Source organism: Camelus dromedarius, chromosome 11, assembly GCF_036321535.1.
Source record: "Camelus dromedarius isolate mCamDro1 chromosome 11, mCamDro1.pat, whole genome shotgun sequence".
NCBI classification, from domain to species: Eukaryota; Metazoa; Chordata; class Mammalia; order Artiodactyla; family Camelidae; genus Camelus; species Camelus dromedarius.
The window spans coordinates 31,640,977-31,666,599 of record NC_087446.1 but is presented as its reverse complement, the minus strand read 5'-3'; the positions used below and the strand labels follow the sequence as shown (position 1 = coordinate 31,666,599).

The following is a 25,623-nucleotide window of genomic DNA, read 5'->3' as shown; positions in this document are numbered from 1 at the left end:
TATGTGTACAAAGTTCAGACGATGAAGAGTTCCAGGGTGTGGTCAGGAAATGGGTAGCTGAAGTGCTGACTCCAGTGAGGCCGAAGGAGAGACAGCTCTTTCTTCATACACTTCTCAGTAAGCTGTAAGAGAAGCATTCTGACTGTGGGTGTTTTCTGTGAGCAACAGTGTCTCCATTCCCAACAGCAGTCTGTTTTAGGGGAAACAGACTTCACAGGATTTTCCCATTGGAATAATCCAATCTCTAGAAACTGGTTTATTACTAAAATGCTACTTGGTTCAAACAGTGCCCACATTTCTTTGATTTCTTTTTCATGTTCTTCAGAGTTCCTTAATACTAATGGTAATGGATTGGGTGCAGGGAGCAGTGATCCCTGTTGAAGACGCTTACTTAGATTAGGGATATTCATGTACCAAGATGAAAGAACATTTATAAAGGAATAAAGGTGTACAGAGTATTAAGGTCCAAACACTAGTCACCACAAATACTTCTGCAGCATTTTCATCGTATCAGGTGCTGCTCTAAGGACTTTTGATATGTGAACTCAATCCTCCTAATAGGCCTTTGAAATAGGTACTATAATTATCTTCATTTTGTAGATGAAGAAACTGAGGTTCAGAGAAGTGAAGTAACTTGCCCAGAGGTCACATAGCTAGGAAATGACAGGGCCAGGATCTGACTGCAGGCAGATACTGCAAACACAGCAGTGAGGAAGTTAGCCCCTCCACCTTTTGGTGGGGAAACAGAGGTGAATTAATAAACTACTGCTCGAGGCTAGTAAGTGCTGGTGCTGGAGCCCCACACAAGGCCGTCTGAGCAGTTAGCTTCCAAGCCATGCTGGCCCTTTCATCCAGATGGTGACCTTCAATTGTGGAAATGATCTCCCGCCTTGTAGTCTCCCTTCGGAGAAACTTAGTGGCAGTAAGAGTAGTTACTCAACATGTATTTGGGGAATAAACAAATAAATGGACATTGCCACACTTCCTGGTGTCACAGTTGGCCAGTGGGAAGCACTGTACAGTTGAGTAATTCCAGATAAACACAGGAACGTGGTGTTTAGAAGCTGCCCATAAAGGAGGAGAAAGCAGACAGAAAGCACAGGAGGGAGAAACCAGGACCCCAGAGGAGAGTGGGCAGCAGCAGGTGCTAGCAGGCACCAGGACTCCCAGGATCCCAGAACCCAGGCCTTGCTGCCAGCAGACCTGGGTGGCAGGTGGGCAGGTAGCATCCCTGCCTGTGTCCCCCTCTCTTGCCTCTAGCTCAGCTGCAAAAACTCAAAGAGCGACCGTGGGGCCCTCAATAAATATTTGTCCAATGAGTAAAGACAAGGGATGGGGCGTGTTTTCAAAGCCTGTCCTAGTTCTCCCTGTCGACCACACCTCAGTAGTCACCGTCCAGATAAAACTGCCCCGTCCTGGTGACCGTCACCAGCGGAGGAGCCATGCCCAGGTACACGGTGCACGTGCGCGGAGAGTGGCTGGCCGTGCCCTGCCTGGACGCGCAGCTGACCGTGGGCTGGCTGGGCCGGGAAGCCGTGCGCCGGTACATCAAGAACAAGCCGGACAATGGCGGCTTCGCCTCGGTTGGCGATGTGCGCTTCCTCGTGCGCCGCTGCAAGGGCCTGGGCCTGCTGGACAACGAGGACCTGCTGGAGGTGGCCCTGGAGGACAACGAGTTCGTGGAAGTGGGTGAGTGGCCAGAGGGGAGTGGCGAATCACATGGCCGGCATCCCGGGGAGGGAATGTTCCCTTGCCCTCCCCACTCCGGGGAAAATGCGCACTGGCCGTGTCTTAAATTCTCACACACCCCTGCGAAGAAGGTAGGATTCTCATCCACCTTTTACAAGGAGGCAACAGACCCAGAAAGGAGGATACATTAACCCAGAGTCAGTCAGGCTCCTAGTAAGCAGCAGAGACCAGATTTGAACCCAAGACTGTGGGGCTGAATCCCTTTGCAGTTACAAGTCATTTTGAAAGTCCCTTTGCCCTTCAAAGGAACCTCACCAGACTGGAGGCCAGTAGCAGAGAGGAGTTCGGATTCAAAACAAAATAAAGCCAGAGATGGGGATGGAGGTGAGGTTTAGATCTGGAACTTTCATTTAACCCTCCATGTTCACACTCAGCACCTGCACCTCTGCCTTTTGCTCTCCTCTGTAAACTTGAAAGCATCTGAAGTCGTTTTAGAGCAGCCATTTCTATAGAATTCAAAGGCAATGGAAGAGCCCTTTCTTGGTTTATCAGTAACCAGTGTGGCTCTCCATTGTGATCCATAAAGGGTCTCTCTTGCACTCTGTTTCAGTTATAGAAGGGGACACCATGTCCCCTGACTTCATCCTATCGCAACCAGAAGGAGTTTACCTGTATCCTTTCCTGCAGGCTCGTTGGTCTGCTCTGGGGGCTACTCCTGCCAGTGATGGGGCTGGGGCTTTTCCACACTACCCAGTATTTTCCTTTACCTGGCTTACAGATACAGCAAATACCGGGAACCTGAAAAGGTAAGCTTCAAGCCACTTCCTTTTTTGTTAATTAAGTCCCCTTCATTTTAAGGAGTAGGGAGGGCCAGCAACATTTATGCCCAAACACCACCAATGAGGATGGGGCTTTATCCAGCTCTAGGTAGTAGGGAAAGGCATTATTACTCTTTTCCATTTTTATTTTTCCCTCCTTGGCTTCTTCTTCTGCAAGCTGTCTTTTTAACTAGCACATTCATGTTCCACAAAGAGTGATCAAAGTATCTGAGCTGTGAGGCTTTCCTACTCTCTTGTTTGAGCTACTAAGCTGTTCAAACTCACAGAGATCCCCTTCTTTTGCGCAGTACATCGCCTTGGATGGGGACAGCCTGACCACAGAGGATCTGGTCAGCTTGGGCAAGGGACACTACAAAATCAAGGTATGCTGGAGGGAGGGGAAGGCTGTCCCCTGAGCTTTCTCACTGCACGTGGAAGTCTTCCACATGCTCAGCTCTGACCAATGTTTTCCTAGCTCACCCCTACTGCTGAAAAGAAGGTGCAAAAATCCAGGGAAGTCATAGACAGCATCGTGAAGGAAAAAACTGGTACCTTTTTCTCTTTATGTTACCCAGGTCTTTTTATCGAGTTAAAAAACATGGCCTGTGTCTAATTGTATACTGTTTTTTATTCTAGTTGTTTACGGCATTACTACAGGTTTTGGGAAATTTGCCAGAACTGTAATTCCTACCAGTAAGCTAGAGTAAGTTTGATTCCTCCTCACCAAATGCACACACATTCACACACCACCCATTCACATTTTTGAGATTTCTTTCAACAAGGGAAATAATTAACATTTGCCCCAATTTACAGATGAGGAGAGTGAGGCTTGAGTTAAGTGGCATGTGAGTTGATACAGAAAACCCATACTTGCTGGTGCCTTCCATTGCACCATCTTGCCTTATTCTGCTCCTCCAAAGACTTAGCTATTTTTCCTTTATTTTCCTAGCTGAGGGAACATTTTCACTGTGAGGTATCTAAGAGGGCTTTTTTTCCTTTTCTCTTCCAGGGAGCTCCAGTTCAACCTAGTACGTTCACATTCTTCAGGTAACTCATTCCAAATGTTAAGTGCCGCCTAAATCTTGTCTGATTTGATGAGTGAAGTGCAGTCGGCCCTTGGTATCTAAGGGTTCTGCATTCGCAGATCTAATCTGCCTTGGATGTGAGTTGAATCCACAGATAAGGAACCTGAGGATGGTGAGGGCAGACTGTTCTACATCACTTTATTCAAGAGACTTGAGCATCCGAGGATTTTGATAGCCAATTTGATAGGTTGGGGAGGGGTAAGTGTCAGGCATCCTGTAACAGCCAAGAATAGGTAGGGTGTTCCAAGGAGTAGGTGCCAATTCTGCTGCTGGGCAGGGAGGCAGGAAGCATCAGACAAGATCACCTTTTGAGTGAATCTCAGAAAAAGTAATGGGCCAGGCAGAAACACAGGGTTGGGATGGAAGCATGAATACAGTCATGCCGAGAGTCATTCAGTCGGGACAAAATTAAAGCTGGAACTCCAGGGATGAGTTGATCTGGACAAGCTGAGACAGGAGAGTCTATCAAGAATCAGCTCCCATCAGACTGCAAAGGTGCTTGTGCTGAGGAGTCTGGACGCTCTTGTAAGGGTGTTGGGGAGGGCGGGGGCTCACTGAAGCATTCTAAACAGGGGAACTGGGAAGGCAAAACTGTAGTTTCACATTTGTCTGCAAGGTGAGACTTGAAGGGAGACAGTCAGGAGGGAGAGCAGTGCAACGATCTGAGTGAAGAAGTGGAGAGAAATTTGAGATGGAGGTGGCTAGGAGGTGGAAAAGACCTTGTTTTTCTTGGAGAAAAACATCAATTCTGTTTTGTAGGTGTTGGGAAACCACTAATCCCTGAGAGATGCCGGATGCTCTTGGCTTTAAGGATCAATGTCTTAGCCAAAGGATACAGTGGCATTTCCCTGGAGACTCTCAAACAAGTTATCAAAGTGTTTAATGGTAATGCCATGGATCCCCAACTGACTCTCCATTGAGGCTGGGTAGACTTGGTTGACAGGGTGGTGAGAAATAGTGAGACAAGACATAAAACAATGGAGATGAATGGCCAATGGACTTGGCAAGGAGGAGGATAGCTACATGGGGGTGGAAGGTGGGGGTGGAAGGTGGGAGTGGGGCAGAGACTCTTACTCCTGTGGGCTTTCATCCATTTTCTGTCACCCTTCACTTAGCACTTGGCATCTTTAAGACTAGAAAGAGCCCCTTAGGTTCAGGCTGGAGAAAACCTTTGATTCAGTGGTGTTTGAATGTAGTTAGAGAAGTTACATCAAATCATCTGGGAAATATAAGGATCCCTGAATGTCCATCCCAAAGACCGATTTGGTAGTTCTGGTTGGTGCCTGGGAATCTGAAATCTTAATGCCCCCCCAAGTGGTGGGATAGCCAGACTTAAATAACTGAAATTCAGCCTCTTACAAGGTAGAACAGAAATACTGAGATTAAAGACTTGCTTGTGATCATGAAGCTGTCTAGTCCCAAGATACGATGCAGTTCAACTCTTTGGAGCTTAAACTTCTTGGGATAGGAAAATTACAAAGTAGAGACAAGATCTGACATGCTTGGGAGGCCATTGTCCCTTCTCACAAGATAAGGATAAACATTCTGGGTCAGGGAAAACTTGGAGACTCCTGAAATGAAGGAGTGGGGGGGAGAAGCAGGTCTGGCAGTCACAGAGAACAAAACCCAAGCTAGAGTTCCCATGGGCACAAGTGACCCGCAGATATGATACGCCAGTCAGTGAATAGCAAGTTGAAAGAACACTCTATGGTATGTAAGGCTGTGCTGCACAGACCAGCAGTGATTCAACACCTGTTTCTACTCCCACCTGGTCTGCCCTACTATAAGCCTAAAATCCCAGAGCGTATAACTTCAGCCATGAACCCACCTATGCTTTATGGGTGAGCCTAAGGTGCCTCTGGGTCCTAGAGTTCTGAGAACTCTCAGGATGAACTATGATCTGGACACTGAGCTGTGGGTGGTACTGCTCTATCCTACTGACATTGCTTAGCAGTTGGAAAAAACACTGCTGTCAGTAGTCTGAGTTTACCTTGGAAATGCAGCCTCTTTTTTTGAGTAACTTAATGGGAATTTCCTCCAAAACAGTACATATCCATTTGTAAGTGGTGGTGAGGTGGCAGACTGGGTGACAAGGAGTCTAGCAGAAAAGAGGAGAATAAGTTGCCTGAGACTTTACCTCCCCAGAGAACCCCTGTTGACACTCTGGTACACCTCATCTTTCTAGAACAACTTGTATTACTTTTCCAATGTAGACATTTTCATATTTTCAGACATCCTCCAATAGCTTTTAATGGTGACACACACCATTCAGTCCTGTGGAAGTCTCTTAATTTCCTATTGAGATCATTTTTAAACTTTTCATTCTTAGAAATAAGGTGGCAATGAACAGGTCTGGTAGTTCCCGATCACATCTTTAAGAGACATTGCTAGAATTTCTAGAAATTTCTAGGTCAGATTAGAACACGCACAATAACAGTAAACAAAGGGGCAGAAGACCAAGGAGAAAGAAGAATTTAAGGGAAGAGATAGTCATTACAGGGATATAGGTGCCAGGTCACCTTGCTTCCATGCAGCCTGATCTTGATTCTCTTTAATTTTTATTTATTTGGGGGGTTGTGGAGGTAATTAGGTTTATTTATTTTTAGAGGAGGTACTGGGAATTGAACCCAGGACCTTGTGCATGCTAAGCATGTGCTCTACCACTTGAGCTACATCCTCCCCTCCTTGATTAGCTCTTTATGTAAAGTGTTCCCCCCACCCGCTTCACACAGTATATCCCAGTGTGTCCTGGCTGAAACGTGTAATGCTTCCCATTGTTCTTGGGATAATGTCCAAACTTAAAGTGGCTTACTGAGAAGGCCTCGCTACTTGCAGGGTCCTCCTTCCAGCCTTTCTCTCTTTCTTCCCCTCGCCTCTTTCTTTCTACAGCAGCTCAGCCAGGTCCCTTAGTGTTAGTTGTGCTTGAGGGATTGTTTTTCCCCAGGTATTTAAGCTGTAAGCAATACTACATCCTGTTGGGGGAGGTTGGCGTCAGTGTCAAAGCAAGGATGGCCAGAAGGAAGTACTCTTGAAGTAACTGGTGCCTGCTTCTCTCCCAGCCTCCTGCCTGCCCTACATTCCAGAGAAAGGAACCGTTGGTGCCAGTGGAGACCTTGCCCCACTCTCTCATCTTGCTCTTGGGCTAATTGGGGAAGGGAAGATGTGGTCTCCGAAGAGTGGCTGGGCTGATGCTAAATATGTAAGACCTTAATAACTGCTGCCATCTGTGGTCATTTCCCTAGGCTGGACGTCAGGGTACTTGCATGCTTTCCATCACTTAATCCTTACAACAGCCCAGTGAGGGGGCCACTGTTATTCCTATTCTGTGGCTGTGACAACTGAAGCTTAGAAGTGTGGACAGTCAGGAGCCCAGCCTTAGCACAGTAGGGGTGTCAGAGTAGGTAAGGCTCTTAGCTTCCATACTCAACCGTCAGCCTTCTGCACTTGGTGATCATCTTGGTAAAAAGGTATAGTGGCCAGTGTTAATTGCAGGAATTTATTTTGCATCTAAAATGCATCTAGTGCCTATCCGGGAGGTCACACATTGTTGCAACTTATTTAGTTGCTGGTCTAACAGGTACAGAGCTGTGGATCATAGCACTTACTGAATGGCTTCTGGAAAGGAGGTTCCATTCCTCCCTCTTCCCCCACAAGGTCTTATCCGATGGCCAATCAGAAAGGCTTGCCTTTGATAACGCTTTAGTATTTTCTTCACTCATCTCCAAATTCATCAGAGCAGCCCATAGAATTATTTGAAGTATCACCTAATCTCTTGCTGGGAGGTCCCCTATCAGTAAGTGAAGGGGCAGAGGACCAAGGAGGAGGAATAAGTTAAGGGAACAGATAATCATTCTGGGGGTGTGGGTTCCAGATCACCTTGCTTCCATGCAACCTGATCATGACTACTTCTCTGGGTACGATGTTTCCCCGACCCCCTTCACACAGCAAACCCAAGCATGTCCTGGCCAAAACCTATAATGCTTCCTGTTGTCCTTAGGATAGCGTCTGAACGTCAAGTGGCTTACAAGAGTCTTGTTTGTCACGTTATCTGCCTAATCCTCCCCCCACCCCCGCCAAGGGTGCACATCACAGAAGCCAGAGGTTCCCTGCAGCCCAAGTGTAATGTGTCTTAGGCAGAGGGACCAGCCACGCCCTCTTCTCTTCCCCACTCACTCTGTCCCTCCTTCTGATAAGTCCTCTGGGAAACTTCCCTTTCTGCTTTCCTGGTTCTTTTCCCATCCCTATCCCCATCCCCATCCCCAGCACCTCGCCCCCGCAACCAAGTCCCTTTTGCCCCTCCTTTGTGCTCTCCCAGGCTCTTGTGTGATTATTTTCCACCAAACACTACCCACTTCCTACCTCCTAGAGCACTTAACATACTATGACTGTAATTGCCCTGAGCTTGTCTGTCTCCATTTTTCCTACCCTCAGCCCCACATACCCAGAACAGAATTAGCATATGTTATTCTAATAAGCCTGTGAAACTGACAGAGTAAATAGTGCCACCCTGTCTTCCTTCTTCCCTACAGGGACCTTAGCCTAGTGACTACTTTCACTTTTTTTATTTCAGGGGATGATTATTCTGCCCATTTTCCCTCAGGATGCTGTATCCATCTCTTAGCTCCATAAGCCCCTCTTAATTGGTGCTCACACATTTTCTATACAAGCAAGAAGACTTGTACTGAGGCTCTGCCAGTGTTCAGATAAGTAGGATGAGGGTAGAGGATTTTTTTAGGTCAAGCTCTGGAGGCTGGGGAATGTGAACAGAGTCAGAACCCAGCCTTAGTGCACCTGCATATAAGTGTGCTAGAAACCAACATTCAGGGTTGATTCTGTAGACACTAGAGCCCCTGATTTAGGTATGCAAATTATTTGATAGCTAAGTCTGCTTGCAGACTACAGAACAGGACTAGAGACTAGACCAGCAAAGATGAACAGAGGCGATTCATGTAGGTCTCATCTTTTATAAGACAGACCTTTGGGCTTAAAAATCTTTTACTGGATTCCACGTGAAGTTTGAAATATGCTGGTATTTCATGTGATACCCATTTTTACCTTTTTAATCATTCTACAGGTCCTGGAAGCTCATGGGTTGAAACCAGTTGTTTTGAAACCAAAAGAGGTAAGGAAACAAAACGAAAATGTGTTCATTTTAACAAAATGTAACATAAATTTTAACATAAATCTTCATTTTTGTGCTATTTTCAGTCTTAATATCAGCCTCACTGGTTTCTTAAACTTAGCTTCCATGTTTGTTGTAAGTTGGTCACTGGAGAAAGGGCTCTGTCTTAAGCATTTAAAAGACTCTTCATGCCATAAATACTTAGGGCTTCTCTTACAGAAGAACTTAAACTTCAAACTGGGATCTCTAAGGATCCCTAAGAGATGCTACAAGCCAACATCCCTTAGGATGCTCTAAGCCAAGAGTCTTGGACCAGAAATTTTTCAGGGTGTCTTGTCTACAATGAGAATTCAAAGAAGAAGTGCAGCATAATTAAGAGCTAAAGATTTTATATGCAGTGTACACTGGAGCTCCATTGCTTCCTTGAGGATGGGGATACTTAACTGCTTTTCCAGATTTATACTAAGGATTTCATATATGATGGCTTCATCCTTGAGTGCTTAAGAATTACTACCACACACTTTAGAAACCATGAATCAACATCCTTCAGCTGACAGGCTAACTTTTCTCTTAGGAAAGCAAAAGATAAGAAATCAATGTGCACATACACTGGTAAACTTATCTCCCTCTCCCCCAAGGGTCTGGCGCTTATCAATGGGACGCAGATGATCACCTCCCTGGGCTGTGAAGCTGTGGAGAGAGCCAGTGCTATTGCTCGGCAGGCTGACATAGTGGCGGCCTTGACTCTCGAGGTGTTGAAGGGCACCACCAAAGCCTTTGATACCGGTCAGCCTGGTTCTTCCATTCGGTTGCCATTAATTCAGCCAGAGCTGGTGGGATGGGCTGGTTGAGATCTTCAGCCATGGGAGTGGTGGGGGCGGATGGCAGGGGAGAAGAAAATCCAAGTGCCTGTGCATACCCAGTGCTGTGTTACAGCTTCACCTAAGTCATGCCACACTTGGTCTTTGACATGAGTGTGTTTCATAGACAAATGCTGACCCTGCCCCAGATCATCCAGCTCTGACTCCCATCTAACTACGTTGTCTTAGGAATCTGTTTGCAGGATTTGAGAAGTAGGATTAAGGCCGGTCCCCATCAGAAATCAGGAGAGGAAAACTAGAAGTGGTAGCTTATCTTGAAAACAGTATCTTTGAAAGACCCCCTTCTCTTATAAGCAGTAGGACAGAAAAACCGCCTAAAAATGACTGAGTTAAATCAGGCCCTGTAGAGCCCTCTTCCATGGTAAGCCTAAATCTTTTTAGTGTCTTGAGTTGAATTCCCAGTGGGTTCAACACTTAGTCTGCACTCGGATATTTAAAGTAGAAAGGACAAAATCAATAAGGAAACTCCTGTTTTTCGAGTTAAGTTTCTATCTTAACTTGAGTGGTGGTTAAGGACCCCTGGGGCTTTTGAGGGCTCTGCCAACACTGTGTATGGTCCTGGGCTATTGGTGATAGTTCATTCTAATATAAGAATTGCTCAGACTTTTTCTCCTTCCTCAATTCTAGACATTCATGCTGTTCGCCCTCACCGTGGGCAAATTGAAGTTGCTTTTCGGTTTCGGTCCCTCTTGGATTCAGATCACCACCCATCTGAAATAGCAGGTCTGGACATGCTTATGTGAGTGAGCTTATTTGCTTTCGTGTTTTGGAGAGAAAACTGCTAATATGTCCCCTGCCACCCCTTCTACCTCTTGTACAGAAAGCCACAGGTTTTGTGATCGCGTTCAGGATGCATATACCTTGCGCTGCTGTCCACAGGTAAGCAAAAATCCAACATGTTTCTACTCTTTCCCCCAACTTAGGGGGGGAAGATAGAAGGAGAGGAAAGTATTAGAAAATCGTGTAATGGCCAATTATATCCAAATTTCTGTACTGCCCCTATTAAAATTATGTATATCATACTTCCATTTGTTCAATTATTGTAAAGTTTCCATTTTAGATGGTAAGCTACTTGTTTCCCTTTGAATTGCTTTCCTCAGCTCCCTTGCAGAGAAGTCCAACAGACAGCTTACTGTTTTGGTTTAGTGCCCTAAGTAAAAAAAAAAAAATTCTGGTTCTCCTCGTTAGACAGAACTAGAACCAGCCTGCCAGGGATGGTCCCAGGAAAATCTAATCATACTTCAAGGGGAATATCTATGGCTAGATCTTATCTGCATTTAATAGGCAGACATAGACCATTATAAATGAATCTGTGAGGCTTAATTTTAAATATAAAATGCAAAAGATCTGGGTTGGTGTGAAGCCAAGTGAATTGCAGATGTTACAACTCGTTTGCATATGGCAGTTAGTTGAATGAGGGACTGACAGATGCATCTCAGGCATGAAACAATACTTCAGCTTGTGCCAAGTTCCAATCTACACTGTAATAAAGTCTTCCCTAGAGCAAGTACCCTCATTTCCTTGTTCTCAGCAAGTTTTATTCTATAGCTAGATCGAAAACATCTATGGGTAAGAATTAGCTCTACAGTAAGAATAAATCCCAGTTTAGAAGTCCTTGCTATTCTAAGAATATCAGACTGTATGTGACAGGCACCATTATCAGTGTCTTCCATGTATTAACTCATTTGATCTTGTTTTTTAGGTCCATGGTGTGGTGAATGACACAATAGCGTTTGTGAAGAACATCATTACCACAGAACTTAACAGTGCAACAGATAATCCTGTATCTTTTAACTGTTTATTAAGCTGTAATTCTAGAACTCTAGCTGGTAATTTTAAGATCTGTGATTGTTCTGTGTAACCTCCCTGTCACTCCATTTCGTAGACTGAGTACCTGGGCTCTGAGGTTAAATGACTTGCTCTAGATCTGAGCCGGTAAGTGGGAGAGACAGGTTGGTGAACCTAGTCTCAGGTGCAGAGCCTAACGTGGTGCTTCCAAAACTGACTCAAGAAAGATTAAAAGGGGGTATTTCCATCATCGGCTGAAGACATCTGCCCTCAAACCCACTGCTGAGGTTCTTGGTAGAAGGATGAAGACCTGTGTCACAAGTGTGGTTGCAGAAACCCTGGGTAGGATGGCATTTATGTCAACCTTCTTGGGTCTAGTGATACCATGGTGCACTAAACAGAAGGCAGCCTTTTAACTTTACCTAAGTGTTGATCAGAGACCTATGGCTTTCCCCATCCTGGGTTTATTTCTGATGTGGACTTTACTCAAACTAGTGTTGCCATATTTGAACAAAAAAAGAATGCTTCCATCTCTCAAGGACGGAGCCCTTCTTTCCTTCATATTGTGGGTATCTCAGCACCATAGTGTGGGAATGTTCCGAGATGGCTTAGTTCCCCTGGAAGTTGATGTGATCAGTCAGGAGGCACACTGGCAAAGTCTTCACAGAGACAATACTACCTTTGAAGACCACCCAACCCCTTAGGAATCTATTTTTCCTATCCCACATCTGCCTCAGTTCTTAGCACTGGAGAATTAGTGCTGAATTAGCAGCCTGAGAGCAATGCACAGCCTGGGTGAGCGGACAGCAGCTGTATACAGGGCCACACAAGACCTGCTGAACATGCCTTCTCTAACAAGCCGACTTCAGGATGTGTGCCTTATGTCCTTCACACTGTTTTACAGTTAGATCAGACACTCACTAAATAACTTCCAATTCAATAACCCTACTCGACACCATTCCACCCCTGCAAATGGAGGAGTTTTCATGAACTCTATGTATTTTTGTTTCATCTATCAGTTCTTGCATTGTACAGCCAAGATATCCATTCTACACTTACTTAATTTAGACTTGAAAGGGTATCTAATAGAGTAATAAAAAACAAAACAAACAAAAACACTGTGAAATTATTGGATTGGAGAGGGGATAATTCCTTACTCAATTCTTCCCCCACCACTTGCCTCAGCAAAAATTCCAGCCAAAAGTCCTTTGTTTTCTCAAGCAAAGATTCTTAATTGTTGGTGAATTCCCAGTAGGCCAATATTTGGGATTTCTCCTGCTATACTGTTACCACTATAGTGTGACCTGAAAGAATATTTTTCTCAATTTTCTGTTGTGGCTATAGAATATCTGTTACATAGTTGCTGGATATTATGGATAGAACTTCTAATTGCTATAACCTAATAGCCGACAAAAAAATGTAGAACGTCTAGAGGACAACTGACAATGCTTAAGCTGTAAACTGGTGCAGGGATTACTTGCTATGAGGATTCAGAGAACAGAGAGAAGACCGAGGCCTGGGGCTGGGGCTGGGACCATGGGGAAGGGCAGGACATAGGCCTAAAGGCTCAGGGTTCTCTGCACAGAAGAGGGTAACTCCAAACTTGACTAAGTCAATGCAACACATGTCTCTCCAGCTCTCTGGCAGTTAGCACTTCTCTCACACAGCATGAGTTCCTAGTTAATAGGCAGTGAATATTCTTCAGTCCCATAGGTGAAAATTAGCTCTTTGGAATGTCTGTTCCTGCCTTTGTCGGGGTGCCTATTGGGTTAAGTAAAATACATGATGGAATGGGGTGGTCTGTGAGAGTACTAATGTTCAGTGAGTCCAAAGTTGCCACTGACTTCAGTGGGTTTGCCACAACTCTTGGCCACCATTGCTGGGATTGCTGGCACAGGCTCACTGAGGAGAGGGTTTGAAAGTTTTCCCAGAATTGACTGTTCCAGATAATTTGGTGGCTGCTCATCAGCCAGATCTTTCATTTAGCAGGTTCTTCTACAGAGCACAAGCTCACAGTGCCCATCAAAGAAATTTGCTTTTAAACTGGTGTCCTGGTCTCCGTTCTTAGTTTCAGGTTATAAGCGTTTTGAGGGCAAGTACTAACCACCAGATTACGACTGTTATGGTGCTTGAGAATCTCTACTCCCAAGAGAAAACATCACTTCATGCTTCATGTTTCTTTGGCCCCCAGTTGGTTAGACACAATCAGCTTTAAGGTTCTTATATTTTTTGGCTTTTGTGTCCCTGTATGTCAACACCTGCTTGTGGAGAGGCTCTCCTTCCCTCCACACTACACTGTACAAGGGCTGCCATCTCAATGTTAAAAATCAGTGATCGGTAAGTGTTATGTGAAAGCCTTAACCTGTTTTGAAAGATGGTCTTTGCCAGCAGGGGAGAGACTGTTTCCGGAGGAAATTTTCATGGTGAATACCCAGCCAAAGTAAGCCGTATAGAACTACTCCTGACCCTGAAAGCATTTTCCAGCGCAGGCCAACTGAACTGAGACACTCTTTCAGGCCCTGGACTATTTGGCTATTGGCGTCCATGAACTTGCTGCGATTAGTGAAAGAAGAATTGAAAGGCTCTGTAACCCCTCCCTCAGCGAGCTGCCTGCCTTCCTGGTGGCTGAAGGAGGTCTGAACTCTGGATTCATGATAGCCCACTGCACAGCCGCAGCCCTTGGTAAGCACTTTTCCCTGCCCTTTGCCCAGAACGCAAGCCTGTCTGTCTAAGGGCCTTTCCATTTTACCTGAAAGTGTCCCATTTTGTCTTTGAACAAGATCAAACTTTTTCACCCCCTCCATGTGCATCCTCCCTCTCTCAATACAAATGCAGCAGGTTTAGAGAAAAAAATACAAAACCTAAGCAACATTATACTGAAACATAATGATATACCAATGAGGTTGTAAATAATGAGGTTTCCACAATTTCTCTGTAGGAAGCAATGTGACATCACTTGTGAACTTCATCTTTGCAGCTTTTTCCCTAATCTCAGTTTGAAGACTACCAGAAGGAAAAAGACATAGATGTTTAGAGCTACTGCTGAAACTTGAGCTGACCCAAGTCATTAAAGTCTGGATATAGTGCATCAGACATAGCAACCACTAAAAATATAAGGATGTGATTACAACATGCAAAAATGCTTATAAGAAGCAAGATGCCCTCTATGAAAATTGAGCTTCAAGGTAACTGATTTCTGACTCAAGACTGTAAGGGGCAGAGAAGTAACATCAGAACAGGGCCTGGCACAAAGGAAGTGCAGAGGGCTTCACTTACATATACTCACTTAATCGTCACAACAATACCATGAGGCAGGTACTATTATTTCCTCCAACTCACAGATGAGTACTCGAAGATCCAACAAGTTAAGTGACCTATCCAGTACTGCACAGCCAATAAGAAGTAAAGCAGAATTCAAACCCAAGCCTTTTGGCTCCCAAACAATGCTCTCCCTTCAATTAATGATGATATCATTTTAATCAATATTTAATCCTAAAATACAGTTGCCAAATTTAACAAATAGAAATGTAGGATGCCCAGTTTGAAAGCATGTGCCTAATTTGAATTAGTTGGCTCATGATTTGGTACTAAAAAATGATTTGTTTTTTACCTGAAATTCAAATTTAACTGAGCATCTTTTTTTTTTTTTTTTTCTGGCAAACTTACCCAAGAGGCAGGACAGCCTGGCAGTTTAGTCAGAGCACAGGTTTTGGGTCCAAACCCTGACTCCGTCCGTTTACAGCAGCATGAGGTAAAGCAAGTCTCTCAATCCTGCTGACCCTCAGTTTACTCCTGCAGAAAATGGGTGGAGGTGATCAGTTTACTGAATGGGGTTGTTTGGAGGATTCAATGAATACATGGAAAGCCTCAGAACCAGCATGTCGTGAGCACTGAGTAAATACTAGTTGCTATCACTCCTCGCCCCTTCCTCAGCTCAGTTTCACACTGAGACTCAACACAACCAAAAGGCACTGAAATCCATCCTCTGTCTAGTATCTTCTGTTTGCTCATGAATCTCCTGACTGAAATATTCCTTTAAAGGACAGTGACTTCTCACATTAACATAGGGCAGTGGTAATTGATCTTTAGAGAACATTATGGACTTGGGAAGCCTCGTTTGACTGTGTTTAGCTCCCGTAGCTGCTACTGACATTGCTCAGCTTGCTTTCATTATAATAAAACTGGTGGTTTTCTTTTTTTGGCCACTTGTAAGTTACCTTTCTGAACAAACCCTAGCCAACAGAGTGATCTAGATAGCAGGTTTAGGGGCCCAGGACTTGCAGTGCTGAAACCTGAAAGTTCTGGGCAAACAAGGATGAGTGATCACCCTAGTTTACATTAGATAGTTTACACTAGATTATCTCAGGATCCCTTATAGCACAGAAAACAATTGAAGCTTCACTCCGAGCTGCTCTCAATGGTCAAAAGAAGAGGGGAAAAATCTGAGTGTGACCTTTCCTGGCTTCTGAAGCTGGGGAGAAGGAACTCTGTAATCTAGGTCCTTGCTACTTAAGGTGTGATTCTCTGGACAAAAATAAAGCCATCAACTGGGAATTTGCGTAGAACAGCAGAATCTCAGGCCCCACCTGAAACTCAACATTTGCATTTTAACAAGGTGGAGTGATTTACCTACACAATAAAGTTTGAGAGACATCCATCTAGGCTAACCCTAGGACTACCTGCACCTCCGCCAGACATGCCTGGCAGGCATCAAGCCCTTGCTTAAACCCAGTATATCCACTGATGTCATCACTTAATTGTAAATCTTCTTGCTCAGGATCTGTGGGTCCAGCCTCAATCCTCCAACGCCATGCCTGCATTCCGATCCCACCTCCTCTGGTGACACAACCAGATTGTTCTCTAGTACCTGGAAATGACCATCACTTCTTTTTCTCCTGGTCTCCCCAGCATGCTAAGTGCTTCCAGTGTTTTCAACTTCGGTTTTGTAATATTAGGGTTTTATCCCAGAATTCACTGTAGCTTTAGAGTCCTTCTCACTTTGGGGAAAAACCAACCTGCTTCCTTTTCCCAAAGTAACTTTGGACCATCTGGTACTTGGATAATGACCGAGAGCTCCTGGAGAGCGTATCCCAGGCTGAGGAGCACTTTGGGAAGCCGTGTATCATTCTGGGAGTTTTTCTATTAGGAACATACTTCACCTCTCTGACCTCTTGCAGTTTCTGAGAACAAGGCGCTGTGCCATCCCTCGTCCGTGGACTCCCTCTCCACCAGTGCTGCCACGGAGGACCATGTCTCCATGGGAGGGTGGGCAGCAAGGAAAGCCCTCCGGGTCATTGAGCACGTGGAGCAAGGTAACCCCAGCGAGGCCGGCAGGCCTCGCCAATCAACTATGCGCCCGTGATCCTCAGAGTGGGTTCCTCACCGGCAGCATCAGAAACAGCATCACCTGGGAACTCAGGGCGTGTCCCAGACCTGCTGAATCAGAACCTCTAGGAAAGAACAGAGCAATCTGGGTTTCACGAGCCCCTCAGGTGATTCTGATGCTCGCTGAAAGTTGAGAACCACACCTGCTGGCTAAGCCAATTCATCAGCTGGCTTTTTTTTTAATGAAAAATTGAGAACATATTCAAAAGTGGAAAGGTTAGTACCATGAACCTTCATATACACCTCACTCTGATTCAACAGTTAATACATTTGCTTCATTTTTTCTTTTACTTTTCTCGTTATTTTCAAGCAAATCCTTGTTAGTGTTAACTTCCTGCATACTCTTTAACTCTTAAATAGAAACACTTTCTTATCCACCGAGATGCCATTATCACATCCAACAAAAATCATCGGTAAGTCTTAGTATCATCAGAGTACACAGTCAGCACTTCCCAGTTATCTCAATGTCTTCACAGTGGGTTTGTTCAAATTAGGATTCAAGACGCACATTTTAAATTTGGTGGTCAAGGTTTTCAGCTTCTTTTCATTTAGAACAGTCCCCTCTCCCCCCTCCCCCTTTTTTGTTTTCATGCCATTGACCAGTTTAAAAACAGGTCAGTTTTCGGACAGAGGCTGACATTCTAGACTTACCTGTTAGCTTCCCCGCGGTGCTGTACTTCCAGCTTATTCTCTGTTCCATCGTTTTCTGAACGTTGCAGTTGACCCTAAAGGCTTGACAGCATTTTGTTTCAGCAAAGGTAGTTCATAGGTGGAGCTGTGTGGGGTCAGCCTCTTCCTGCCTCTTAATCACTACGTCTTTTGTTTTTTAAAGTGAAATTGCCTGCCTTTAGGCTTTGTTCTCAAAGTTCCCAAATTTTTGCAGTTGTACTGGAAGCAACTGGCTGACAAAAGAATATCATTCTTTTAAGAGAAATGTGAGAGAGTTGAGCATTTTCTTTTTTTGGTAACAGCTCTAAAGAGATATAATTCATATACCATACAATTCACCCATTTAAATGGTACAATTCAGTGTGTTTTAGTAAAGTTGTGAATATACTCAAGAGTTGTGAGTCAACACTACAATCAACCGTAAAGCATTTTCATTATTCCCGAAAGAAACCCTGTCCCCTTTACCTGTCACTCTCCCATTCACACTGTCCGGCCTGGTTGGGGTGGAAAGGCATGCATCACTTGAACACAGTGGAGTAAACAGTGAGTGAGATATTCTTTCTCTCTGCCCTCTTGGAAATTAGAGTCTAACCAGAGAGGGGAACTTTGGGTAACAACTTGGCAACACTTTGTAGCACTTAACAAAACAAAATTCTGACAAAAGAATAGAGTTCTAGGAGACTATCACTGAACTTGACCTGGTCTGAAGGGATGACAAAAGGCATTTCTGATGGAGTATTTAAGACTAAGACCTGAAGGGAGGGTATAGCTCAGTGGTAAAACGTGTGCTTAGCATGCATGAGGTCCTGGCTTCAATCCCCAGTACCTCTGTTAAAAATAAATAAACCTAATTACCCAGCCCCCAAAAAGGCCCGAACAACAAATAGGGGCAGCTAATTAAGGGGAGGGGAGGAATAGTAGATTTGTAAGGGAAGGTGGGGGGTGTGCACAAAATAAATCGTTCTGGGATGTGTTGAGATCAAGATATGAGACATCCAAGTACAGATGCCATCAGTCAGGAAAGACCTGGGGTGAATGATGAAGGGCAGTGCTCTGTGTGGAGGCTGCTGACGGCGGCTGGAGGTCAGGAGAGAATATCAGGAACAGGATCTTGACAGGTGGTTGCATGCAGGGGAAAAGAGGACATGAAACATAATAGCCCACTGGAGGAAGGAGGGAAATCTTTTCAAAGGGAGCATCTTAAAAAGCTCAGGGTAGCAGAGATCTAGAGTGAGAGGGAGACTGAAGCCCAAGAAATAAGCATGGACATCTCAAGGCCCAGGGAGGGAAGGGGATGCAAGGTCAGGAGAAGCGGTCCTTTCTTAGTAAAAGGAGCACGGGTGTAAGTTAGCCTCAGATTTCAATAACACAAATGGCATCAACTTTTAAAACCTGGAGAACATTCTTGCAATATGCCTAAGTAGAACTGTTATTTATTTATTTGCTCAGGATGGTTTTAGTTCACGTGAATCATACTCTGTTAAGGCAAAGCAGATACTCATGTGAGAGTAGCAGGTGTTTCCATGATTCTTAGGGTATTTCACGTGTGCTTAAACTTTTGGAAGGGAAGGGTGAAGGTGGTTATGAAGCCACCGAATATCAGCTTATTTCAAAATAAATGAGAATCATATTTAACAAATCCAGGTAAATCAAGATACATTGAATCCTCTGCATTTGTAACAATGAAGTGGATGATTTTTAAATCCCACTTGATGCATCAGGGAGAACCACTGCTTGTGGAAAGCAACAGAGTATTTAACAAGATGTTGTAGAGGTGGTGAGTTAAGGATTTCCTGACATGTTTCACCTTTATCTTGCAAATCTACCAAAGAAGCTGCCTGTTATATGCACTAGCAAAATCTGCCATTCCTCCTGTTCACATTCCCCAACCAGGAGGCCAGATTTGTGTTGTGTGGGTAGGGGAGGAAATCAGAATGATTACTCAACTCTGATCTTGAGCTCCAGCTCTTTTAAATAAGTGTAAGCACTTATTTAATATGATGTTTTACTTCTCAAAGTTTCCAGTTCCTTACCTGCAAAGTGAAGGGGCTGGACTAGAAGATGTGAAGTTTCTTCCAGGTCCAAAATGGATTCTATAATTTCATCTTCTCCCATTGTGACCGGTCTGTACTCACGAGGGTGAAAAATGTGCTTTACAAAATTCTAAGACAAGGAGTCATATGTTTTTAATCCTTCATTCTGGTTAACCACTTAAGTGATCTGACCAACTTCAAGGTTCTAAATTATCTTCTTGGCAAATAATGGAAGCCAAAGTGGTTTGATTTTGAATTATATTTCTATTTAAAAAATCCTTCATTAGACTATCAAATATGGAAAGATCTAGATTTCAATATTCAGAGTGGATCACAAAATATGGTACATTCTATAAGAGTTTGTAGCTAGGGATAGACAGTGTAAAGACTGTTTTATCAGGAAACTTAAAGTTGACAAGATACCAGTTTCTAGAATTTTGGTTTTAGTGGACTTGGGAGCCTTTAAGTTTGAAGGTTTGAAGCAGACATTAGAGAATTAGTCCCAGGGCAGCCAAAGACTCATCTGCTCATTCACTGGCTCCTTCAGTTCCTTTGATGAAAATCTGTGTGCCAGCTATTTCAGGCCATAGGGAACAGCAAGACTGAAAACAAACTGACATTCACACAGAGGTAAAGAGGAAACAGAGGTAGGTCATCCATCTTGATCAGCTGAGCAGGGAGGGGAGAGCTGAAACATTTACTTGGATAGCTCTCCCCTCTCACCATTAAAGATGCAGCCAAGGGGTTAGAAAAGCAGACTTTAAATGGTAACCAAATACCCAGGCAGCTTCATTCTACCAATAGACTGAGAAACAACCATCTGTTGGTTGACGGGCAATGGCTGTCAGCTTGCATGGGATTTATTTCCCACAAGCATGAAGTCAGACTCTAATCAGCCATCCCCTCCTCCTTCCCTGTTTCAGTGCTGGCCATTGAGCTGCTCGCAGCCTGCCAGGGCATCGAGTTTCTACGCCCCTTGAAAACCACCACTCCCCTGGAGAAGGTCTATGACCTGGTGCGCTCTGTTGTAAGGTAATGTCAAACAGGTCCCTGGAAGTGACACTGTTTCAGAACTGTGGACCCTGGCAGCAGTTAATGTTTGGCTGATGGTTTGACCTGCTTTCTCTGTAGGCCCTGGATAAAAGATCGCTTCATGGCCCCAGACATCGAGGCAGCACACAGGCTGCTTGTGGAGCAGAAGGTAAGCGGGCTACTTGGCTTATTTCTTAGTTTGGGGTCATTATGGGAGAGCAACTTGGAAGTGGGGAGTAGAGAAACCTTGTCTTATTCTTTTGTTTCCTGGCTATTCCAGAAGTGAACCAAAAGGTGCTCAAACAATGTTCAAGGCCACTGAGAAGCTATTTGATAAAAAATCTTTTTTTGTGTCCCGTGTTGCACCCAAACATTGAATATCTAAGGATAAGAAGCTGAAGTGAATTTTAAATGGAAACTTGGGACAAGTATTCATGGGGAGAAAATGAGATGAAAGGTTCATGGATTCCCCCCCTACCAAGAATGTTCTCTGTTATTCAGAAGTACATTCTCTTTTTGTAATGCTATCACCACCACCACCATCTGGTCCAATGACTGCACAGACCTGAAGAGAAAACAATGTTCCCAGGTTTTTATTCAAAGGGCTCTGGGTCTGTCTAGTGCACAGGTGTGTCCTGCCCCATCACCCTGGTGAGATATGGGTTCTCTTTACTGCTTCTTTCCTCTGGCTATGTTGACTACAAACTCATCTAATAGGGACAGATATTTAGCATGCTGACTCATTTTTTAAACATATTTTTTAAAAGTTCTTTAAGCCGTTTATAATAATTTGTAGGCATTATGCTCCCTAGAATTGCTTGATTTCCCCTGGAACCATTCCTCTGCTCTTGGGGAATTAAATTTTCCTTTGATCTTCATCACTGTCTTTCTAAGTGTTCCCTGTCCCCTCTGAGGGGAAGTCCCTTGCTTGCTGCCAACTCCACTGCTAGTAGAGAGTTGTATGAGGAGTCCATCTTTTTTAAAAAATTGAAATGTGATTGACATTTATCCTTATATTAGTTTCAAGTGTACAACATAATGATTTGATATTTGTATATATTGCAAAATGATCACAAGTCTAGTTAACATCCATTACCACACAGTCACAATTCTTTTCTTGTGATAAGAACTTTTAAGATCTATTCTCTTAGCAACTTTCAAATATACAATGCAGTCTTGTTAACTATAGTCACCAAGCTGTACATTACATCCCCCAGAACTTACTTTATAAGTGGAAGTTTGTACCTTCTGACCACCTTCACCCATTTCTTCACCCACCCCACCCACCCTCTGCCTCTGGCAACCACCAATCTGTTCTCTGCATCTATGAGCTTTTTTTTTTTTTAAGATTCCACATACGTGAGATCATACAATATTTGTCCTTCTCTGTACAATTTATTTCACTTAACATGATGCCCTCAAGGTCCACCTGTTGTTGCAAATGGCAAGAGTTCCTTCTTTTTATGGCTGAATAATATTCCACTGTGTGTGTATCTTATAGCTTATCTATTCATCCCTTGATGGGCATTTAGGTTGCTTCCGTGTCTTGGCTATTGTCAGTAATACCACCATAAACATGGGGGTGCATATATCTTTTTGAGGAGGTTAGCTTTGGAAAGAATACATTTTCTAAAGTAAAACAAGAGAATAGGAAATGTTCCCCCTCTGTCAGTGGCAATCAGATAAAAAGCAGCTATAAGCCAAAAACTGGGCCTTAATTTGAGATGTTTTGCTTGAAAGAGAATAGGTTGGTGGGTGGAGGTAAGCACTAAACAAGGGTCTGAAGCAGTGCTTCTCAGACTATAAAGTGCATGTGATTTTCTGGAGGGACCTTGTTAAAAAGCAGATTCAGATTCAGTAGGTCTGCAGTGGGGTTGACATTCTGCCTTGTCCCAGGCAATGCTGCTGCTGAAGCTGGTCTGAGGGCCACACTCTGAGTCACAGGGGTCCAAAGAACAGAGCAAAGAAGTCCACTGCCTCTTATCATTCAAGGCTTGCCTTAGAAAACACACAGTTGTACCCTTGAGCAACTTCCCTTAATTCCATCTGCACTGAATTCTCTAGGTTTTGTTTGTTTGCTGGCTTGTTTTGCTTTAGAAGAGTAAGCAGCTGAAAACCTTCATGGTATCTTTAGAAAACTTTTGGACTTTGTATTTTAAAAGCTGTTAATGCAACCAAAGACTAATTGACACAGGTTATGTGTCAAATGGCTTAACGATAAAAGCAAGCAAACAGCTGCTATGGATCCGGTCAGGTATAGGTAATGTTTTGACTTCAGATGAGGTTGATGTTTAACGGCATGTGAAAACAATGCTGTCAGCACTTTGACTTTGCTTTGTCCTTGCATCTCAGGTTTGGGAAGTAGCTGCACCCTACATCGAAAAGTACAGAATAGAGCATATTCCAGAATCAAGACCTGTTTCTCCAACAGCATTCTCACTGGAATTTCTGCAGAGGAAATCCACCAAAATCCCAGAGTCTGAGGATCTTTAATGGGTTTTGTCATGGATTAACAGATCAGATGGTACAGAGTTTAACAGCAAGTCACATTATGCTGAAGGAGAGACGGGAGAACTTCCCCAGGGAGACCAAACTAGTCTATAGTTCAGTTCTTTTAACACCTGCTTTGGTTAGGCTGGTGACAGTGTTACATTTGCTAAAGCTCACACTTTAGTGTTCTCACTGACCCGGGCAGAGATGCAGTGGTGTTTTCAGATTACTGGAGTTTTCTTTCTTACTGGTATCTATGGGATCCTCACTGTTAAGGGTGAGAAGAGTAACCACAATCGCATGGATCTTTGACTGTCAACATTACATGCACTCAAATCTTGAAACAGATTGATGACATTCTTTTCCAAAAACATTAGACTTCTGTGACTTTTTGTTTGTTTTGGGTGTTTTGTTTTGTTTTTGCTTTGACAAGCTCTCCACCAGTTAACTTTGGCTGATTGTACTATGTCATGATAAGATGAATGTTCTTTAATATGTCTTCATAAACAACCCTTTTTAGGTCACAATTTGTCCTTAAGCTGCTCTTTCTTTTATTAATTGAATCACAGTAAAGAACAGTCAATAGGTTAACAAGAGACTCTGTGTTCAGGAGTTTGGGAATGAATATACAGATTGCTAGTGGAGTGACTCTTACTGAACTGTGCATTTCACATTTATCAAACGTCACCACACAGATCAAAAAAAAAAAAAGGGTTCAGATGCGTAAACTGGAGTTGGAGGTTAGTATTATTGCTTCCTTACTATGCGTTAGTACTCTATTCACACTCTTATAATAACCCTGCCTTCAAAGAGAAGCCTCTTCATTTCACCTGTAAGGAATCCAATGTTCAGAAGTTAACCAACTCCCTCTCCATAATGGTAATCATTAAAGCAAGGCCCTATTGACAAAAGTTAGATGGGGCCCTAGAATATGTTATCCAATCTGCCTCCTGCCTCAAAACACACACACACATACAAAGAAGATAAAGAAGCTTCTTGAAAGGCTTAAATGTAAAAAACCAAAAAAAAAAAATTACCTGAGTTCCTTTTAAGAAACCACTTCTTAATTTTGTTTGGCTTTGAGTCTACTCTTTAGTGTCCATCTCAGTGCCCTAATCCTATTGTAAATTCCCTGAAAGAAAGGCCCAGCTTAGAATCAGAATTTCAGAGACGGAGGAAGTCCAACCTCTACAGATAAATACAGTCAGCCCTCCATATACACAGGTTTTGTATCCACAAGTTCAACCAACCTCAGAAAGGAAATATTAAAAAAAAAATTCCACAAAGTTCCAAAAAGCAAAACTCAAATTTGCTGCACACTGGCAACTGTTTACATAGCATTTACATTGTGTTAGGTATTATAAGTAACTTAGAGATGGTCTAAAGTACACGGGAGGATGTGCATAGGTTATATGCAAACACTATGCCATTTTACACAAGGGACTTGAGCATTCTTGGATTTGGGTATCTGCTGGGGTTCTTGGAACCAAGTCCCACAGGGGTCAAGGGATGGACAACTGTAAAGAGTTCAAGAATAATCAAAACCCAGATGTCAAATCCCAGATTTGGGTTCCCTTCCGCATACCATGTTGCCTGGCCTGTCTCCCACAGCATCTGATATGTGTATCCTCAACTCAGTGGGGGTGATACTGCCCCCAATGGGGTGAAAATTGGTTCTTAGTAGGCAAAAAAAAAATTTACACATTACAATGGTTTTTGGTCTTTCAAAGCTCAATCCTATCCAACAAAATCTTCTTTAGGGAGAAATTTAATTTTCTCCTGGGAGTCAGGGGGTGGCAATAATTTTTAAAGGTTGAGAACAGAAACGTTAATCTAGTCCAACGAGGAGTACGGAGTCGGGGTTTTCGCATCTCATGGCGCCATGTCAAGACCTTTCCACCCGGACTTCTAGCACCTGATACCTCCCGCTCTCTCCACCAAAGGACTTGTTAAGGCGTCTTGTCAGAGTCCACTCACACAAGTACTAGCGTGCCTACTGCCCTCACTAAAACCAGATTAATTCTTTCTAAAACAACACCCTGGTCCTGGTCCTAACCTGTTCCAGAACTTTCAGTGGCTTCCCCTGACTTGCAGAATGAAGTTCCAACTAGTGAGCTGGACATTCAGAGCCCTGTAAAACCCGACCCGACCTGATCTCGTGGTCCCAGCCCGGCGGAACCCTCTCCTCCAGGACTCAGGCCCTCCCTTCTACATACTCCATGATGTTCCATCTTGGAGCCTTTCCCTCTCCTCAAAATCCTTCCAACCTCCTAGGCAGAGAATAGCAATGCCCTTTGCACCCAATTATGGAATTGTTTCTTTGTTTGCTTCTATTTGTACCTTTTACTCCGCCATGAATATCATCCTTTGACATTCTATTAAGGAATTCACATGCTTTTTCCAATCCACCGAACAAGTATTTTCCTTAACCCTGCATTCCTGAGTTGACCTGCTTAGTGCATTTTACTAAGTAGTTTTCACTGTGACTGTCTGCATATTTGTGCAGCCATTCATTAATTCATTTATTGATCACCTGCTATGAACCAGGAACTACACTGTATACTAGATCCTAGGGACGTCAGCAGGCCCCTGCCCTCTACTAAGTCACAATCTAAAGGGAAAGACGGTTCG

The 25,623-nt window shown here is 43.8% G+C and overlaps 1 protein-coding gene across 6 annotated transcripts; it reads left to right on the top strand.

The window, feature by feature from the left end:
* The first annotated feature begins 1,059 nt into the window (after positions 1-1,059).
* HAL (histidine ammonia-lyase) lies at positions 1,060-23,519 on the top strand. Of its 6 annotated transcripts, XM_064491606.1 has the most exons (21): positions 1,060-1,689; positions 1,996-2,073; positions 2,300-2,360; positions 2,468-2,495; positions 2,816-2,890; positions 2,983-3,055; positions 3,144-3,210; positions 3,517-3,554; positions 4,352-4,477; positions 6,652-6,791; positions 8,667-8,714; positions 9,353-9,500; positions 10,223-10,318; positions 10,416-10,474; positions 11,298-11,378; positions 13,758-13,823; positions 13,900-14,065; positions 16,561-16,695; positions 20,394-20,502; positions 20,602-20,671; positions 22,855-23,519. In XM_064491606.1, exons 1-21 carry the CDS (start codon positions 1,443-1,445, stop codon positions 22,993-22,995), a joined length of 2,052 nt encoding a protein of 683 aa, XP_064347676.1. In that variant the 5' UTR covers positions 1,060-1,442; the 3' UTR covers positions 22,996-23,519. The 6 variants fall into 6 exon arrangements, with proteins under 6 accessions (XP_064347676.1, XP_064347678.1, XP_031318852.1 ...); XM_064491608.1 differs by lacking the exon at positions 16,561-16,695; XM_031462992.2 differs by lacking the exon at positions 1,996-2,073 and having other exon boundaries at positions 1,061-1,689.
* The last annotated feature ends 2,104 nt before the right edge of the window (positions 23,520-25,623 follow it).